The sequence below is a fragment of the Propithecus coquereli genome, unplaced genomic scaffold, assembly GCF_000956105.1.
Source record: "Propithecus coquereli isolate 6110/MARCELLA unplaced genomic scaffold, Pcoq_1.0 Scaffold16, whole genome shotgun sequence".
NCBI classification, from domain to species: Eukaryota; Metazoa; Chordata; class Mammalia; order Primates; family Indriidae; genus Propithecus; species Propithecus coquereli.
Window position 1 is genome coordinate 5,443,525 of NW_012140524.1, and position 19,403 is coordinate 5,462,927.

Genomic DNA, 19,403 nt, shown 5'->3' on the forward strand with positions numbered 1-19,403 from the left:
TAGGATAGGTTTTTTACAATATTAATTCTATGTGACAGATATTGTCAATTCAAGAAATGAATTCCTTAAAATGTAGATTCAGTATAATGTAATTTATGATCATACTCTGATGTGTCTTCAGATTGTAGAAATCTTTCACCTTTTACTTAGTATCTTATGACAATCATGTTGGAAAAATAAACATCATTTTTATAGTATTCTTTCTGCCATGAATCTACAGGTATACATACATTTCCCTTACACAATTGACAGGACTTAAGGACGAAGACTCTCATCTAGCGGAAAACACGCTTAATTTTTCATTGTACAACTTTCACTATATGTTAAAGCAGTGGTCCCCAACCTTTTTAGCACCAGACACCAGTTTCGTGGAAAACAATTTTTCCATGGATTGGGGGAGAGGGGGATGGTTTCGGGATGATTCAAGCCCATTACATTTATTGTGCACTTTATTTCTATTATTATTGCATTGTAATATATGACGAAATAATTATACAACTCACTGTAATGCAGAATCAGTGGGAGCCCCGAGCTTGTTTTCCTGCAACTAGATGGTCCCATCTGAGAGTGATGGGAGACAGTGACACCGAAGTGTGTTGCTTATGTCAACTCCGTAATCTCGTTTTGGTTGCTGTCATTGCAGAAAGCCCTGCTTCACAGAGACAGAATGTTGGAAATGGAAGCAGGCTTTTCAGTGCTTTTGTGGCAATCTCAGGATATTCCACCTTGACTTTAATCCAGAACGTATGAAGATCTGAAGTTATCTCCAACATACTTTTAAGGCCACTGTCATTTGTGATCTCAAGCAGTTGATCCTCTTCTAGCACAGAGTCAATTCACGTGGCTTATTCACAAATGCGCCACGGATCCATTCCTTCCCAGTTCAGGTGTCTTTTGTGGTTGGGAAGTAATGCTCAAACTGTTCTGAAAGTGGAGATAGGTGATCATGCACTGGCTGGGAAAAACACGGCCCTGGCTCAGTCTCTTTCAAAATCTCTGCTAATGTTTGAAACATGTCAACAATCCCAATGTTCACTCGTTGTGCCCATAATTCCAGTTTGGCTTTGAATGCAACCACTTTATCTGCCAGCTTGAATACAGTTATCATTCTCCCCTGAAGTGACAGATTGAGTTGGTTGAGCAGGTTGAATACGTCACACACGTAAACAAGTTTTGTGACCCATTCTGTGTCACTGAAATATGCTGCCAGTGGTGACTGTTTTTCTAAAAGAAATCTCTGGAGTGGCTCTCGTAACTCAGAAACTCTGGCCAGTGATCTACCTTCAGAAAGCCATCTCACTGCTGTGCATAAGAGAAAACACGTGTGCTCTGTGTCCATCTCCTCACAGAGCTGCACGAAACACACTGAGTTAAGAGCAGGTACTTTAATGTGGTTGATAATTTTAAACACATCGTGCAAAACGCTGTTTAGTTCAGGTGCCATTTTTTGGCTTAGCCACCATTTCTCCACGGATGATATAGTACATAGACTCACATTCGGAAGTGGCCTCCTTGACCCAAAGAGTGAAACCAGAAAGCCATCCAGTCATGGCAGCTGCTCCGTGCATATACCTACACAAAATGACCCTTCAGTTTTCTTGATATGTAATCATTCAAAGACCTGAATAGTTCTGCAGCTGTGGTGTTGGCTGGCAACAAAAGTGCACATAACATGTCCTCATGAAAAATACATCGCACAAAAACAAGCATTGTTGCCTTGTTGTCAACATTGGTAGACCCGTCAACCTGGACTGCATACCACAGTGACTCATTAATCCTCTCTAACAATTGTGCCTCAATATTCTCTGCTATTTCATCAATTTGTCTAGTTATGGCGCTAGCCAAAAGAGGAACACATGCCACCTTTTGACCTGCAGCCTCTCATAAAAGTTCATGGCAAATGTTCCTGTCAGCAGGCAAGATCAACTCTTTACTAATAGTAAAGGGCTTCTTAGCTTTAGCAATGTGGTTAAGCCACTAAGAATGATGCTCTCAGTGCAGACACATTTGATGAAGTGGTGGCCTTCAATAATTGCTTCTGTTCTTCGTGTTCATGTTTTTTTCCTCTTGAAAAACTACAAAGGCCTGTCTTTTAATGCAGGGTGCTCAGTCTCCATGTGGCAAAGCAGTTCTGAAGGTTTCATGGCTTCGTTGAATAGCCGGTCTCCACATATTATACGAAGCAGGCTTGGAGAATGTGAGTCACCTGTTGCAATGAACCCGTAATTTAAGTAGAACTCTTGGTATTTTCTTTTATTAATAAATGCAGCTTTCATTTTGTTGGCAGTCTTAGAGTCTTCTGCTGTCTCATCATTGGGTCTTTCCCCCTTTTCAAAGAAGGTCTCCAGCAACATTTGTTTTTTACGCATTTTTGCTTTGGTTAGCTTGTGGGCTTACCAAAACTGTGACTGAGACAACAGTGCAGTGCAGAAAAGAGGCAAGGATGGAAGTGGTAACTACAATAATGGTGGGGAGGGCCATACACGGACCAAAATACGTGTCAGATTCTGACTTAAAGCCTGCCACCAGATGCAGCTTAATTGTCACTTGCCACTCACTGGTAGGGTTTTGATGTGAGTATGCAAGCAATTGATTTATTATGGTCTCTGTGCAGTCAGACCTCTCTGCTAATGATAATCTGTATTTGCAGCCACTCCCTAGCACTAGCATCACCGCCTCAGCTCCACCTCAGATCATCAGGCGTTATTCTCCTAAGGAGTGTGCAACCTAGATCTCTCACATGCACAGTTTACAGTAGGGTTCGGGATCCTATGAGAACCTAATGTCAAAGCTGATCTGACAGGAGGCAGAGCTCAGGCGGTGATGGGAGCTATAGGGAGTGCCTGTAAATACAGATAAAGCTTCACTTGCTCACCTGCCATTCACCTCCTGCTGAGTAGCCCAGTTCCTAATAAGCCATGGACTGGTAGGTTGGGGACCACAGTGTTAAAGGACACCATCTAAGATATGCGTTCCCAGATTAAGCATTTATATTTTCTTTTTAAAACCTCTAGCTCATAAACCACTGTAGATTCTATCAAATGAAGCATTTACTGTAACCTATTTTGCTTCAAGAAATATAAAGAAGGAAAATTTGGTGGATTATAGTGATACTACTAAATAATATTCTATCTTTCTAGACAGAAAGTTTTAAAATTCCTTTCACCTCCCAATTCTCACTCTCAAATTAGGTGATTTCACTTTTCTTAGTTCCACTGGAAAGATACAATGTAGAAAAAATACAATAGAAAAGACCACAAGGACAGACACGGGACTCACTAACTATATTCTTAAATACTTAGGATTCTTTGAGTCTTCTTTACCATGGATAATCAAAATACGACACCCATTATGACATGGACAAATTTTTAAGTTAAAATACAATAAGCTGCTAGATACCAAGCCTTGAAGTATAGGAGGGTGGAAGGGGGGAAGATCAGCATTTATTTAGCCAATGAACCAACAACTTATCTTACCTTTAAAAGTTCTAGATTTCCCTCCTTTGCCATGGGCACACCCTTTTTTACTGGATAACCCATTCTTACAGGAAGAGGTACTGCAGAGGGTTTAAATGGCGCTGCGGCAGGGTAAACGCTAGGCCAGTCCTGGTCAACAGCCATTTTCTCTGTCCTAGGAGGTAGTGCCTAAGAAACATAAAATAGTTTCATATTTTAAATGGAAAAATTCTTTAATTTTGAAGCAAAAAAGCAATTACAAGAAATTAAAGCAGGCCAGGAGCGGTGGCTCACGCCTGTAATCCTAGCACTCTGGGAGGCCGAGGCGGGTGGATCGCTCAAGGTCAGGAGTTTGAGACCAGCCTGAGCAAGAGCGAGACCCTGTGTCTACAAAAAAAATAGAAAGAAATGATCTGGACAACTAAAAAAAATATATATATATATAAAAATTAGCTGGGCATGGTGGTGCATGCCTGTGTCCCAGCTACTTGGGAGGCTGAGGCAGAAGGATCGCTTGAGCCCAGGAGTTTGAGGTTGCTATGAGCTAGGCTGACGCCACGGCACTCTAGCCCGGGCAGCAAGACTCTGTCTCAAAAAAAAAAAAAAAGAAAAGAAAAAGAAATTAAACCAGAACTGCAACGTATGTCGAATCTGACTTCTCACAAAGCTGCTGTTGTTAAAATGAAAAAACACTAAATCTATCTAAGTATCTCTGCATGCTCTCTTCAGACCCTCTGGCGTGGATCCCCTTTTATTTTACATTTCCTTCACTAAAAATTTCTCTATTTATTTAACTAGACTTTTAGCAAAATTTTTACATTTTATTTATGAAGCAGTGAGTTAATATATTTTTGAAATAATCTCTAAAACCGCTTTGATGGAAGTCAGTACATGAGGGGACATTAAAAACTTGGAAATAGGAATATGGAAAATAAAGCATAGGAACAGGGAAATAAGTAAATTAGGGTTAAACTGATTGAATAAATACATAATGAGAAATTATATGTCTCCTGGGCTCCGAAAAAAACTAGTACTTGATAGTTTAGTCAATCACATTAACTTTTTTTTTTAATTGTTAATAAATAGAAAGGGATGGCCAGCATACAAAAGTAGGGTTTACAGTGGCAAAATTCAGCAACGCCTATCTGAGTAATATGAAAACCTGTGTTGTATATGTCTTGGAAGCAGGAAATATTTCTGTGAAAATGATTCATCTAAATGATCATAATTTGGTATCATTTAACTTCCAACTAATGTGCCTTTGTTCTGACTCCATGCTCACCAATTGACCTTATAATTTGGATTTCTCCGTAGAGATGCCCACAGGGTGAGACTAAACTGGTTAGATTCATGCATACATCCCAAGCTGCAAGGCTGTTAAAGACATCATCAAAAACAGTTCTATATTCTCACTTATACACCTGTTTCCTGGGAGTATGTGACTGAGCCCATCTCGCAAAGATGATCTATTCTTTGAGTATTGAGTGAAAAAACAGTCAAAGATTAACTAACCCCTGCCAGGCCTGGGGCCTGTAAACATGACCTTATAAACCTTTCTCTGACAGCACCCTTTTGCCTCATAATGAATATGTGTTTCACGTTAGAACTTCAGGAACCATTATGGTAGTATATAGTGAAGTATATAAATTGTTTACCTTTCTTTTCGACAGTCTTTCAGTTCTGGATGTTCTTTCTGTTGTACCCAAAAGACAACACATTAGTTATAGAGAATTTTACAACATATAGTTCTTCAAAATCAATCATGATCCCATTATTCTAATATTAATATAACTTAAGGTATTTGGTGACATAAAAATGAAACAGTAACCTATTTTGTGTAAGCTCAAGGACTAAAACCATCTTAAGGAAAACAAAAAGTCAGAAATAGCTAAGAAAATTCTCCAGTTATTTAAATATAAAGTTTATTGTGATTGCTGATGTAGTGAACTCATTATCTAAAGAAATATTTTCAATAAATTTTAAAGTTCACTTAAATAAACTCACTCTCCCAAGTAAAAATATCTAGTTAGAAATAAGTATTTTGAATCTTTAAAGATACTTGGTTTGAAATGTTCAAACTATACATGTACTTGTTCATATCTGGAATTGCTCTATTATTTCTACCAAAAAAAATCCCTTCAGTTTTTCCTTCCCTATTGCATATTAGAATTGCCAATGCTACAGTAATATCAAGAACAAAAATCACAGCCATTCCTAATAAATCACACACGACTGTAGAAGACAGTAGATTACTTACTTACATACAATAAATACCTTTTAAAATATTATATAACCTTATGCCTTTCTAAATAAATGCTTTGCTATACTATCATAACAGATATATTTAGTGAGCACTTTCACATGCAGATACTGTGCTAAATGTTTTTTGTTACTACCTCATTTAATCTTATTCATTACAACGAATATAAGTACTATTATTATCCTTATTTAGAAGTCACTTATAGTCAAGAAAACTAAGGCGCAAGGATTAAGGTGACTTTAGCATAGTGTACACAGCTCATCATACTGGAAACCACTATCGCTACCTTCACCTCCCTTTAAAAGGCTCCACTGTTACACTGAACTTCCAGGACCAGGCCTGTTAGTCTTCCTCTGAACTTTCTGTTCTCTCTGCTTGGAATGTGCTTCCCTCCCATCTGCCTGGCTCCTGCTCCGCACGTACACACCATTTCTTCATCTGACAAATTCCTATTTATCCTGCAATATGCATTCATTCATTAAAAAAATCATTTGATACTGCATACCAGAAAATAAGAAGGCAGCAATGAACAAGACAGACATAGTCTTTACTCTCACAGAATGTAGAATCTGTCAAATAAGACAACTTTTTAACAAGTAATTTCAGTAAACAATGATACATATTATGGACACACAGAGCAGAGAACTAAATCTAGTCAACTAGTTGGTGTGATAGTTTATTTTAGATGTCTGGTTTAAGGGATACCTACATAGCTGGTAAAGCATTACTTCTGGGTATGTCTGTGAGGGCGTTTCCAGAGGAGAATGGTGTATGAGTTGTAGGATTGAGAGCAGTGACCTGCTGTCACTGTGGACAGGCACCATCGAATCAGTTGGGGGCCCAGATAGAACAAAAGGCAAAGGAAAGGAGAATTCTCTCTTTTTCTCCTGGAGTGGGGACACTTTTCTCCTGCCCTTGGACACCAGAATTCCAGGTTCTCCAGTCTTTGGACTCCAGGATTTACACTAGCACCACCCACCCCAGCCACCCCCAATCCCCACTGGGGCTCTCGGGCTCTCAGGCCTTCAGCCTAGGGGACTGAGAGTTACACCATCAGCTCCCCTGGTTCTGAAGGCTTCAGACTTGAAGTCAACCATGCAACAGAATCTCTGGGCCTCTGAGCTTGCAGATGACCTATCAAGGGACTTCTCAGCTTCCACAATCATGTGAGCCGATTCTCCTAATAAATTCCCTCCCATATATTTGTATATCTCTATCTACATCTATCTCTATATCTATCCTACTGGTTCTGACTATCTGGAGAACCCTGACTAATACAGTGGGGAAAAATCTCCTGAAGAAATTAACCTTAAGCTAAAACCTGAAGGATGAGCCCTTACCTTACCAAGCCATGGAGACAGGTAGGTTAGAAAAAGAGTTTAAAGAGAGCAAGAGAACACAGAAAATCAAAGTAAGTACACAAATTCAATATGGCTGAAATTTAAGAGTAGAACAGAGAGTCACGGAAACAAGAGGCAAACGATATGTAATAGGCTTCTCAACTATAATACATCCTTGGCAGAGTTCTTGATTTCCTTCTCCCAGTCTTCCTAATCCCTGTAAATGGTATTGCCATTCATCTGACTGCTCAGGACAAAAATCTAATAGGCTTTTCTGAGACTTGTCCTCAAGCCCCACATCAAACCCATCAGTAAGTCCTATCGTCCCTACCTTCAAAATATATCCCAAATCCAACCACACCACCTTCTCCACTATTCACCCAATCCAAGTCACCATCACCTCATTTGGACTACTGCAACAGCCTCCACACATTCTCTGGTTCCGTTCTTACCCCAATAAAGTTCGCTCTCCAAACAGCAGCCAGTGATCTTTTAAAAGTGTAAATAAATCACCTTATATCACTTCCATGCCCTATTCAAAGCCTTCCAAGGTGATCCCAAACTCAGAATAAAATCCAAGTCAAAAATCCAAACGGAATGCCTACAAGCCCTTATAAGATCAGGCCATGACTTAACTCTATGACGTCTTATACTGTTACTCTCTCCTTTGGTCAGCTCCAGCCCCGCTGGCCTTCTTTCTGTTCCTTGATCACACCCCTATGCTTGTTCTCACTTTTGGGCCTTTGCACTTGCAGTTCCCTATGACAACAATGCTCTTCCCCCAGATCTTTGCAGAACTCTGGGCTCTGCTTAAATGTCACTTCCTCAGGGAAGTCTTTCTTGACTACCTTATCTTATTGTACCCTACTGCCACTACTCCCCCAATCCATCATTCTCAATACTCTGCTTTATTTTTCTTCATAGCACTAAGCACTACCTGACATTATATTTCGTTCTTTACTTGTTTATACTCCGGCTTCCAGAAAAAAATGTAAACTTCATTAGATTAGAGACTTTGTTGTATATTCCCAGTGTCTAGAACACTGCCTAGCATATAGTGAGAATTAAATATTTGTAGAATGGAAGAATGAATGAAAAATAAAAAATAAACAAGTGTTAAGACTACAAAGAGCCACTATGACGCATTAAGGAATTTATAATTTATCTTAAAACAATGGAAACCATTTACAGATTTTGAACATGGAAGTAGCAACACAAGATGTGCATCTTGAACACCTCATTCTGGCTGTTGTGAGAATTCAATTCAGGAGAGCAAGGGGGAAATAGGAAACAGAAAGGAAACTCTTGTAGAAATGAGGGATGGTGGGCTACACTGGGCTGCTGGTAGTTTGAAGACAGCAAATTGGAGATATTATAGGAGGCAGCACAGATAGGATCTGCTGATGGACTGGACGTGCCCACCCCTTGGCTGAGCCTTTCCAGACTCTTGCCAACTCCTCCTCAACGCTCCCCTGTCATTCTTCACACTTCTATTACAGCGCCTCTCACTCTACACAGTACTTCACCGTTGAAAAATCTGCCGTTTCCACTGGACTTCTCCGGGGCAAGCACACTACCAAGCATCCCTATAATCTCTGTTACATGAAGGTCACCCCATTTGCTGGCTCGGAATTCAGAGCTGCAGTTTGTTCTGGCACAGCCACGTGCCTCTCCTAATGTATGGGAAAATCTACGTTTCAACACTGTACGATAAACATTACTGAGCACCAGCGACTAGAGGAAGAACCCCAGAAGGAGCAGTTCCCGGGAGAGGGAGGATGCAAGCTTTCTAAGCAAGCGTCCAGAGGACCCACAGCAGAAACCAAAGGATAGGAGCAAGGGGACGCGGGCGCCGAGAACAGAACGACATCCGCAGCTTTCCTACTGCCGGGCTAGCAACAAGCTGGCAGAGGACGTACCGGCCTCCCCAGGACCGCGCTGGCTCAGCCGCCGCCGCAGCCATCGTGGGGCCGGTCTTCCACCCTCGCACCTCCCCCACAGCCCAGAGGCAACAAGGCAGACACTCACGCAGGCTACGAGTGGCCGGGGACACGGAGGTGGAGAATGCACGCAGAGTCCTGGCTCCCGGCTGCAAGCCCAGCCACGCCGTGAGAGCGGCGGCCGCCATGGCTGCGCGGACGGCGAGCCGTAGGGGACAAACGCGTTCGCCGTCAAGGGGGCGGGCCTGGGGCAGGAGGGGCGGGTTCACCGGTTCTTGCCCCGCCCCTACGATGGACAAACAGGAAACACGTGGGTCTGCGAACTCAGCGCGGGAATCAAATGTGCAGGAAGCTACCCCTCCAAAACAGGAAAAAATAATGACACGAAAACAAAAAGGACTTTAAAAAATCGAATCGATGAGTTCCAAGACAATTGCAAAGGAGCACTATAAGGGATGGGGGAAATGTGGCTCACAGAGGTCTGCGTCCAACCTCGCATGACCCGGGAGTTAGGCCATCTACCCCAGGGCCCTGATTCTTTGCAATTGCTACTTTTCTACATTTATTTGGATTAAAGAAATCCTAAACTAGTGCAAGCGATATACGCCAGTATTCTTGTAGTAGTTAAAAGGATGGTCCCTTGAGCCAGACTGCTAGAGTTTGAAACTTCACCATTTCTAGGATGTGTCCTCTTAAGCAAGTCAATGCCTGTAATCCTAGCACTCCGGGAGGCCGAGGCGGGACGATCGGTTGAGTTCAGGAGTTTGAGACCAGCCTGAGCAAGAGCGAGACTCCGCCTCTACTATAATAAAAATAGGAAAATTAGCTGGGCGCTGCACCTGTCGTCCCAGCCACTCGGGAGGCTGAGGCAAGAGGATTGCTTGAGCTCAGTAGTTTGAGGTTGCAGTGAGCTAGGATGACACCACTGCACTCTACCCAGGGTGACAGAGCAAGATTCTGTGTCCAGAAAAACACAAAAACCCCAAAACTCTGGGTATAGTATTGACATACAGTGAACATGTGTGCACGTAGCCTATAACTTAATGATTTGGTTAGCTCGCTCATGGTCAGGTTAGAATAACAAAAAATCAGAACTCATCAGGACCTAGAAAATAATGTTTATCCTTTAATGAACGCTCTTATTTTCTACCCTAGAATGGATTACCATACAACTCTTAATAAAAGTATCCCCTGATACTCTGATTTTTAAAATCAGAGTACAAAATTATAATAACAAGAACAACTGGGAATAAAAGCAACTGACTTTTAGTAAGCACACAACTAGTAGCGCAGAGGTACGCAGGTGTCCCAGAGTATTCTAGCTGTAAGTATTCAGTGTGCCATCGACATCATTCAGTAAGGAGGGGGATAAATGGCATGAAATGGACAAGTGTTTGTAATAATCACCATCCTCATCTTTTCTGGACTCTTCCCATCCCATTATTGCTCCAAAGCAGAAGGATTGTGTATTAGTTTCCTACGGCTGCTGTAGCAAGTACCACAGAAAGGGTGACTTAAAACAACAGAAATTTATTCTCTTACAGTTCTGGAGTCTAGAAGTCAAATTCAGGTGACTGCAGGGTTAGTTCCTTCTAGAGGTTCTGAGGAGAATCTGTTCCATGCCTCACTACTAGCTTCTGATGGTTGCTGCCAATCCTTGGTGTTCCTTGGCTAGTAGATGCATCACACCAACTTCTGCTTCCGTCTTCACATGGTGTTTTCTCCTTTCCTCTAACTATTCTCAAGATTAAAATCATGGCCTTTTTGGTCAGATGGATGTGGGGTTTGAATCCAGGCTCTGCTTCTTTGTGATGTTGGGTGAATACACCTAACCCCTCTGAATTTCAATTTCAAGGAAAATGGGAACAATATCTTTCTCAGGACAGTTGTAATTAAGTGAGATATGTTTCAGAAGGCATAATGTAAATGGTGGTCACTGGAATTAAGCTCAGGGTCAATGCAATAGCCTCTTTTTCCCTGTCAAGCATGTATATTTTAGTAGATAAAGTGCAAGCTCTATACCATAGAAATTTAGGGGCAAAAGGAATATGATCGTATTCGGAGACTTCTTAATTTCTGAGCAAGATGTTAAGAGACTTAAGTTTCTATTCTACTTTTCTATGGTTTCTGTCTTTTGTTTTACTCTCTCCCTAAGACTAAAATGGGTAGATGGCCAGAGCTGGAGGAGCCAGAAAAATACTTCTTATTGTTTTCCCTAGCATCAAGTACAGTAAATTTTATCCTATATTAAAAGTTAAAGACTCATTTATAATGCTATCAATAGGCAATGATATCTGTTTTGTGCAGTGTAAAGAGTAAAGCATTTACAATCTTACACAGAGGGGTTACTGAGAATTACATATTCAATTGGGCAGGACCTTAAAGGTATAATCATTCATTCATGATAAAAATCATTTCTTCAACCTTAATGACCAAATTAATGCAACATATCCTAGAAGCCAGGCTGGCTTCATGGGCATATGATCTACACTTAGAAGGCCTTGTGCTTGGCTTAATGCTCTGCTGTCCTTGTCTTAAAATTCTTTTTTTTTTCTTTTTTTTTGAGACAGAGTCTCACTCTGTTGCCCTGGCTAGAGTGAGTGCCGTGGCATTACCCTAGCTCACAGCAACCTCAGACTCCTGGGCTCAAGCGATCCTACTGCCTCAGCCTTCCGAGTAGCTGGGACTACAGGCATGAGCCACCACACCTGGCTAATTTTTTCTATATATTTTTAGTTGTCCAGATAATTTCTTTCTATTTTTTTTAGTAGAGACAGGGTCTCGCTCTTGCACAGGCTGGTCTCGAACTCCTGAGCTCAAACAATCCGCCCGCCTTGGCCTCCCAGAGTGCTAGGATTACAGGCGTGAGCCACCGTGCCTGGCCAATGATTTTTTTTTTTAAAGATGGTGTTCTGCTCTGTTGTCCAGGCTGAAGTGCAGTGGAATGATCATAGCCCACTGCAGCCTTGAACTCCTGGGCCGAAGCTGTCCTCCCACCTCAGCCTCCCAAGTAGCTGGTATTACAGGCTTGAGTCACTATTCCTGGCTAAAAATTCTTAATTTTTGAACGAGGAGTTCGGTATTTTCAGTTTGCCCTGGGCCTTAGAAATTATGAAGCCAATCCTGTGTAGAACAATTTTAAATATTAAGCTTTTTTACAGTGGATTTTTACTATATTTAAAACCTGGATTAATCCAATGAAAACTACTTTTTTTTTTTCTTTTTGTAGCTATAGGGTCTCCCTATGTTGCGTAGGCTGGGCTCAAACTCCTGGCCTCAAGTGATCTTTCCGCCTTGGCCTTCTGAAGTGCTGGGATTACAGGCCTGAGCCACCCCATCCAGCAGAGAGGTACTTTTTTTTTTTTGAGACAGAGTCTCACTGTGTTGCCCGGGCTAGAGTGCCATGGCGTCAGCCTAGCTCACAGCAACCTCAAACTCCTGGGCTCAAGCAGTCCTCCTGCCTCAGCCTCCCGAGTAGCTGGGACTACAGGCATGCGCCACCACGCCCGGCTAATTTTTTCTATATATTTTTAGTTGTCCAATTAATTTCTTTCTAATCTCTTGCTCAGGCTGGTCTCGAACTCCTGAGCTCAAACAATCCACCCGCCTCGGCCTCCCAGAGAGCTAGGATTACAGGCGTGAGCCACTGCGCCTGGCCTAGAGAGGTACTTTTAATCTGAACTGACATCTTTATAAAAAGTGGGTGAACAAATTATGTCTGTTCAGGAGTATGGTAGACAGTATGCAAATATCAGGTTTGAGGATGGACCTTGCAACCTAAATGTCCATCAAAACAGTATTGGTTTCTAGAACCTAAAGAGGCCTTCCAGAAAAAAAAAAGATAAAACAGAAAAAAAACCAGTATTGGTTAAACATATTATTGTGCATTCATATGATATAGAGTACTAAGATACATGGGTTTCAATCCTGGTTGAACATTAGAATCATCTCAGGAGGTTTTTAAAAACAATTGTCTAGACCTTCTCCCTGATTGAGAAGTTGAAGCATCGGTCTACGTGTGTTTGGAGCTTTGGCTTGGGGTTTTTGTTTGTTTGCTTGTTTTGTTTTCTGTTTACTTCTTAAGTTCCCCAAGTGAGTCTAATATTCAGGCAGGATTAAGAACCACTGGCATCGGCCTTTAAAAGGATGAGGTAGATATAAATCCATCAGCACAGAAAATTGTCCACAATATATGGTTTTTTGAAATGCAGGTTATAAGGCAGTTATGGGTTATTTAATCCTATTTGTGTAAAATATTTTTTATATGCACGTTCTGGAAGAGTAAACAGTAAATTTGAGGGGTAGAGGTGAGACTCCAGAGATTACACTTTCTACATGTTTGTACTTGTATTTTTACGCCAAGAATGTAGCTTTTAAAAAAATTAAATGATCATGCAGAATTTTAAAAATCAGCAAAAGCTTCACATTTTTATTTTCACTTAGGAAAAAAAACATGATATGTCTTTGATTTATGCCTTCCAGCTATTTATAACATGAATATTTAGAATTTGTACCAGGTTTTCTGAAATTTTGGTAAAAACTTTACTATATAAAACATTTTCACAATCTTTGTCCCCTTTGAAATACAGTCACATGCCATACATATAGTGACATTTCATTCAATCAGCAACCACACATGACAGTGGTCCCATAAGATTATGATGGAGCTAAAAAATTCCTATTGCCTAATGATGTAGCCATTGTAACATTGTAGTGCAATTACTTAATTTTTGAATAAATTTACTGTAGCCTAAGTGTACAGTGTTTAAAAATCTACAGTGGTGCACAGTAGTGTCCTTGGCCTTCACATTCACTCACCACTCACTGACTCACCCAGAGCAACTTTCAGCCCTATAAGCTCTATTTATGGTTAAGTGCCCTAAGCAGGTATACTGTTTTTTATCTTTTACACGGTATTTTTACTATGCCTTTTTTTGTGTTTAGATATGTTTAGATGCACACTTACCAATGTGTTACACCTGCCTACAGTATTCAGCACAGTAACATCTTGCACAGGTCTGTAGCCTAGGAGCAATAGGCTGTACCATACAGCCTAGGTGTGTAGAAGGCTATATACCACCTAGGTTTATGTAAGTACACTCTATGATGTTAGCACAATGACAAAATCGCCTAACAATATATTTCTCAGAACGCATCGCCATTGTTAAGCAATGCATCACTGTAGTTGAAGTTATTCCTATTTTCCAGATAAGAAAACAAAGAGTTAAGCCACTTGTCTCTGCTCTTATGAGAATTGAGACTCAAATCCACATGTGATTCCAAGTTGAATGTTCTTTTACTCTTCTACATCACCACCTTCTTGATAGCTTATTCTACACAGCATTTCCGCAGACAGGGGTCACTGTACACTAAGAAAACATTGACTGGGTACTGTAACTTTACAGAAGCATTCAAAGTGGGAATAATCGTTGCTTAACAATGTCAAGAGATGCTGCCTGGGCCTATTCATGCCCAATTTACTAAAGGTGAGGGCTAAAATGTTTTTTTGATTTTTTGGTTTCTTGGGATAAAAAAATGTTAAAGACAAATTATTTCTACCCTTGCATATATTCTTATTATGTAAGACCTTTGGAAATACAGTATCTAATTGTGGCATGTTTCACATCCTTCATCCAATCATTGGCAATTGCTCTGTGCTTTACCTTCAATGATGTCCTAAATCTGACCTCCTCACCCCTTCTCCTCTACCACCTTGGTCTGAGCTACTTTTCTCTCATCCAGATTACTGTAACAGCTTCCAGGCTGCCCGTCTGGACTCTGCTTCTCCACTTTGTCTCCCTACAATCAGGTCTCCACCCAGCATTCGAGTGACATTTTCAAAGTGTAGGTCAGTCAAGGCATTCCTCTCCCTATATAGAATCAAGTCTGGAGTGCTTGCTTTGGCTTACACGTTTGATCAGCTTGACCAATTTTCTGCCTACTTCTCCAAACCCATCTCCTACCCAGTCTCCCCGGGGCTCACTCTGCTCCCTCCACACCAGTCTCCTGCTATCCACATATCACCCCCACCCCCACCCAGGCCCTTTGCATTTGCAGTTCTCTGTGCCTGGAACACTCTTTCCCAGGTATCTGCACTGATGCTCACTCTCTGCGCTCAGATCTCTGGCCAATTGCTCCCTTCTTGCTAGGCCTTCCTTTACCACCCAGTGTATGCAAAATAGTACTTCCCGCACTCTCTGTCCATGATTCAGGGGATATGCTTTGCAGCATCTCTGACATTTTTAAAATATGCATTTAAATAAATGTGCATATGTTTATTGTCTTTCATCATTAAGATAGAAACTCCCCGAGAGTAGACACTTGTTTTCACTGCTGGATTTGTAGGGCATAGAACAAGGCCTACATGTTACAGGCATTCAGCAATTATGTGTGAATGAATCTATCTTCCATTTTTAAGTCTTTTTTTTTTTTTGCAATATATTAACCCAATTGCAAAGGTTGAGCTTGACTCTATGCTATTGGAGACCTCACAGACAGAAAGAGGAAATGGATTTCTCCATCAATACCGCATCATCTTTTGAGAAAATAATAATTATTATTATTTGGGACAGAGTCTGTTTATCGCCCAGGCTAGAGTGCAGTGGTGTCATTGTAGCTCACTGCAACCTCAAACTCCTGGGTTCAAGTGATTCTCATGCCTCAGTCTTCCAAGTAGCTGGGACTACAGGTGTGTGCCACCACGCGTGGCTAATTTTTTCTATTTTTTTGTAGAGACAGGGTCTCGCTCTTGCTCAGGCTGTTTTCAAACTCCTGACCTCAAGCAATCCACCTGCCTTGGCCTCCCAGAGTGCTAGAATTTCAGGGGTGAGCCACCACACCTGACCAAAATAATTATTTTAATTGACAAATGTGTATATTAATTCCATATTTATTACAATATTAAACACTACCTTTATTCTAATTTCTAGTGCAGGACAACCACAAAGCTGCAGATGTGCTCTTCCTTATTCCAGTATCCTCAAGGAGAGGGCTATGGGGGTCAACAACCATTGAGAGGAGGGGAAACACAGCCACTTCTTGGAGGCTGAAGAGGCCACACACCCTCTGTGGCAGGAGGCATCACAGGGATTATGAACCTTCTCTTCCTCCCTTTCCTCCAGGACTTCTTTGGGTCATAGAGCTGAGGAGGAGGGATTTGGGGGCTGGTGTTCCCTAATGGTGCAAGGCTTATTCTAATTTGAAGAACACCGGGCTCAGAGAAGGGAAAATGGTAGCACACTCTTGAGGCTAAATCTAAACTGAAATTAACGATGCAGCTCTGTGTTCTCCGGGAATCCTGTTTACTGCTCTGGATAAAGAATCAAAGAGTGGATCTGGATTCTTGTACTAAGCACTTTGTATACTCTTAATTTTAGATAACTAACAGCAGTCCTATGATGTAGTTACTGTCATCTCCAGTTTTGAGATGGGAAAATCAGGAGGCATTAGGGTTCCAAAAGAAATTGAACGGCACACCCAGAAGGTTTAGCTGAAGAAACAGGACTTCTACTGAGGTGGGGGCAGGGTGCAGGGGACTGACAAAGGATGGTAAAGCTCCCAGGGAACTGACAATGGAAGGGATCCAAGTCTTGGAGGAGGGCCAGTGGAATAGGAGTGTCTGGAACTAAGAGCCAGGAGGCCGGAAGAGTGTGGGGCAATACATTCCTAACCTCGCCGCTCTCTGATCTTGAGCACTCCAAACTCGAAAGTTTTCAACGCTTCCACCATGACAGAACTTTTACAACTCTGGGTCGTGACATATTACTGTTCATGACACCAGTTTAGTGACTTGCAATCAGCATTTTAAAAAATGACGTACAACAGAAACTATCAGAGTGCACCTCAGCACATTTCCATCCTACAGACAACGATGAATGTATTTCTTACTTTGAAATACACTGCCCAGTACCATATTGCCCTCCTATATCTTAATTCAGCCTCACAGGAATGTGCCCTAAATTCCAAAACACAGAAAGGGCCACGGTCATGGGAAGACTGTCACAAACAGAAAATGTTTTAAGAGTTTGGATGCAGTTGCCAGGATTCAGCCCATGTTTCCCAAGTGCTGCCTGTCAGTGAATAGGTTGTTCAGCAACAGGAGAAGCAGCAGCAGATTAAGGCCAGGGAGTGGAGAAGAAAGGAGCGACAGCATCCAGCTAAGCATCTTCGCAGGTGAACATTTCTGCATCTCAGCAATTCCAGTAGTTTAGTCAAAGTGTTTTCTTTACATGACTCTAGAAAAGATTATGGGCTTTGTAACTGGACAGACTTTTTTTTTTTTTTGCTATGGGCTACTTCTTTAATGATGTATTTATGACCTTGGGAGTTAACCTCTTTGATTTGTCAAATAGAACCCTCTTAGAGTCGTGGAAGAGAGATGTGAACGGCACTAATAGATGTGAAGCATCTGACCTGGCATATGAGTACAATAATGGTGATTCCGCTTTGTACTGTTATAATCCCACATTGGTTTTTAAGTACAAATGGTTATTGTATGTGAATGCACTTTTCTTACTGCAACCAGTAACCTAATTATTATAACGTTACAAGGAATTGTTATATGGGTTTTTTTTTTTTTGAGACAGAGTTTCACTCTTTTGCCCGGGCTCGAGTGCTGTGGCGTCATCCTAGCTCACAGCAACCTCAAACTCCTGGGCTCAAGCGATCCTCCTGCCTCAGCCTCCCGAGTAGCTGGGACTACAGGCATGCGCCACCATGCCCGGCTAATTTTTTCTATATATTTTTAGTTGTCCAATTAATTTCTTTCTAATTTTTAGTAGAGATGGGGTCTTGCTCTTGTTCAGGCTGGTCTCGAACTCCTGAGCTCAAACAATCCGCCCGCCTCGGCCTCCCAGTGTGCTAGGATTATAGGCGTGAGCCACCGTGCCCGGCCTGGGTAACTGTTTTTAAATCATAGGTAAAATTAACACTCAAGTGAATCCCAAAGTAAATTCCACCCAAGTCCTCTCTGTGCAGAAGCAGCAGCTAGGGAGGGGCTGGAGCAAGGGCTTAGAGCAAGGATTAGAGGAAAAGATTGATGGGAGTTTTGCATCGGAGTCCTGAACTGAAACTGGTATTATGAATGTAATTAAACCTGCTCTGTAACCTTACCCACCACCTCACCCTACCCACCTCCCACCAAAACACATTTTGTACTTTTGAGCACCAGACTTATTTCAAAGAGTTGTTTTGCAAATCAAACTTTTAGTATGACTTTATTATCTCCTCCCATTTATTACTGCAAAAATGAATACAAGATCATAAGTTTGAAATAACAGCCAGGGTCTTTTTTTCTCTCCATAACTGTGACACTAATATGCTTTAACCCTGGTAATCACTTTCAATCAATGAGAAAAAAAAAGAAAAAAAGTGTCCCACAGTGGAATGATGCAAGTAGACAAGCTTGCTTGTCAGAATAAAATTTCCTTTCATCTTACAGGTCAGTCACATCACACATATCCAATTCAGAGGATGCTAATATAAACCTTGCCCACCTCTCTCAGCCCATTTTTCTTACTCAAACAGTTCCCAAGCAGCTCTCTGATGGAGACACAATCTTCAGTTTCCAGGACAAACTGAGCCACAGCCTTCCCTCCTGGCAGATGGTTCCTCACCGTCTGACTTTTGACACTGTCCAGGACAACTCCTCTGATGTCTTTAGGCTTCCCCGGCACACCAAAGATGATAAACAGGCCCAGACAATCCTCTCCTATCAAGCTACAGAATTCTTCCAGCTTATCAAATCTACTTTCCTTCCAGGAAGACTCCTTTACCCTTGGCTCTGGATTGGAGAGGTCACAAGGCTTAGATTCCATGAGAGAAGACATCTGCAGGGTCTGTACTGCCAGCTGAAGCTTTATTTGCTTATCAGATCCCCAAAAGGTCCAAATCCAGTCTGCTCCAAACAGTAAGGCTTGGTTCTTGGTCATCTTGGTGGTGGTAAGCCACTCATCCACTCCCTTTTCTTGGCAGAAAGTGATGAAGTGGATTAAGAAGATCTCATTCAGAGTATTTGCAGCTGGGCAGAGTTTACTCAGAGGATATTCAAATCCAAGATACTCCTTCAGTTTCTGAGCTGCGTGGACTATCGCTCCACTGACCACCTCACAGACGCTGAGGACCTCTTTGCTGTCCTTCAGAGCCAATTGTTGTGATGCTTTTTGCCCCATTTTCTCTGCACCCAATTAGTACTGTTCCCAAATATCAAACATGTGAACTTTGTTCAGAATTAGCTTTTTCAAAGCAAAAGTTCTGCCATGAAGTCATTTATTAATATGGTCCCAGTTTTCTAACTCTACAGCTGACTTGGTGTAGCTGAGCATATATACATACAGCTAAGCAAACATGTTAGGTGTCCCTGTTTGTCAACTGGGTGTGTTGTATTCATAGATTCCTGCTGGCTTATTTA

General features: G+C 41.6%; 2 protein-coding genes across 2 annotated transcripts in view; both read right to left on the reverse strand.

Moving 5' to 3' along the window:
* MRPS35 (mitochondrial ribosomal protein S35) overlaps positions 1 to 9,183 on the reverse strand; it is a 55,762-nt gene extending 46,579 nt beyond the window's left edge. Inside the window, exons 1-3 of the mRNA XM_012640959.1 lie at positions 9,084 to 9,183; positions 5,111 to 5,148; positions 3,477 to 3,644 (exon numbers count right to left, since the gene is read on the reverse strand). Of these exons, the coding sequence (XP_012496413.1) occupies positions 3,477 to 3,644; positions 5,111 to 5,148; positions 9,084 to 9,183 (306 nt within the window). The remainder of the gene's footprint in view (positions 1 to 3,476; positions 3,645 to 5,110; positions 5,149 to 9,083) is intronic.
* A 9,190-nt stretch (positions 9,184 to 18,373) lies between these two features.
* Positions 18,374 to 19,216, reverse strand: REP15 (RAB15 effector protein). The gene has a single exon (XM_012641027.1). It carries the CDS (start codon positions 19,162 to 19,164, stop codon positions 18,460 to 18,462), a length of 705 nt encoding a protein of 234 aa, XP_012496481.1. The 5' UTR covers positions 19,165 to 19,216; the 3' UTR covers positions 18,374 to 18,459.
* Positions 19,217 to 19,403: the final 187 nt, after the last annotated feature.

Bases quoted from the DNA above. Each gene is read 5' to 3' on its own strand.
- REP15 (XM_012641027.1), bottom strand. From the start codon at position 19,164: ATGGGGCAAAAAGCATCACAACAATTGGCTCTGAAGGACAGCAAAGAG.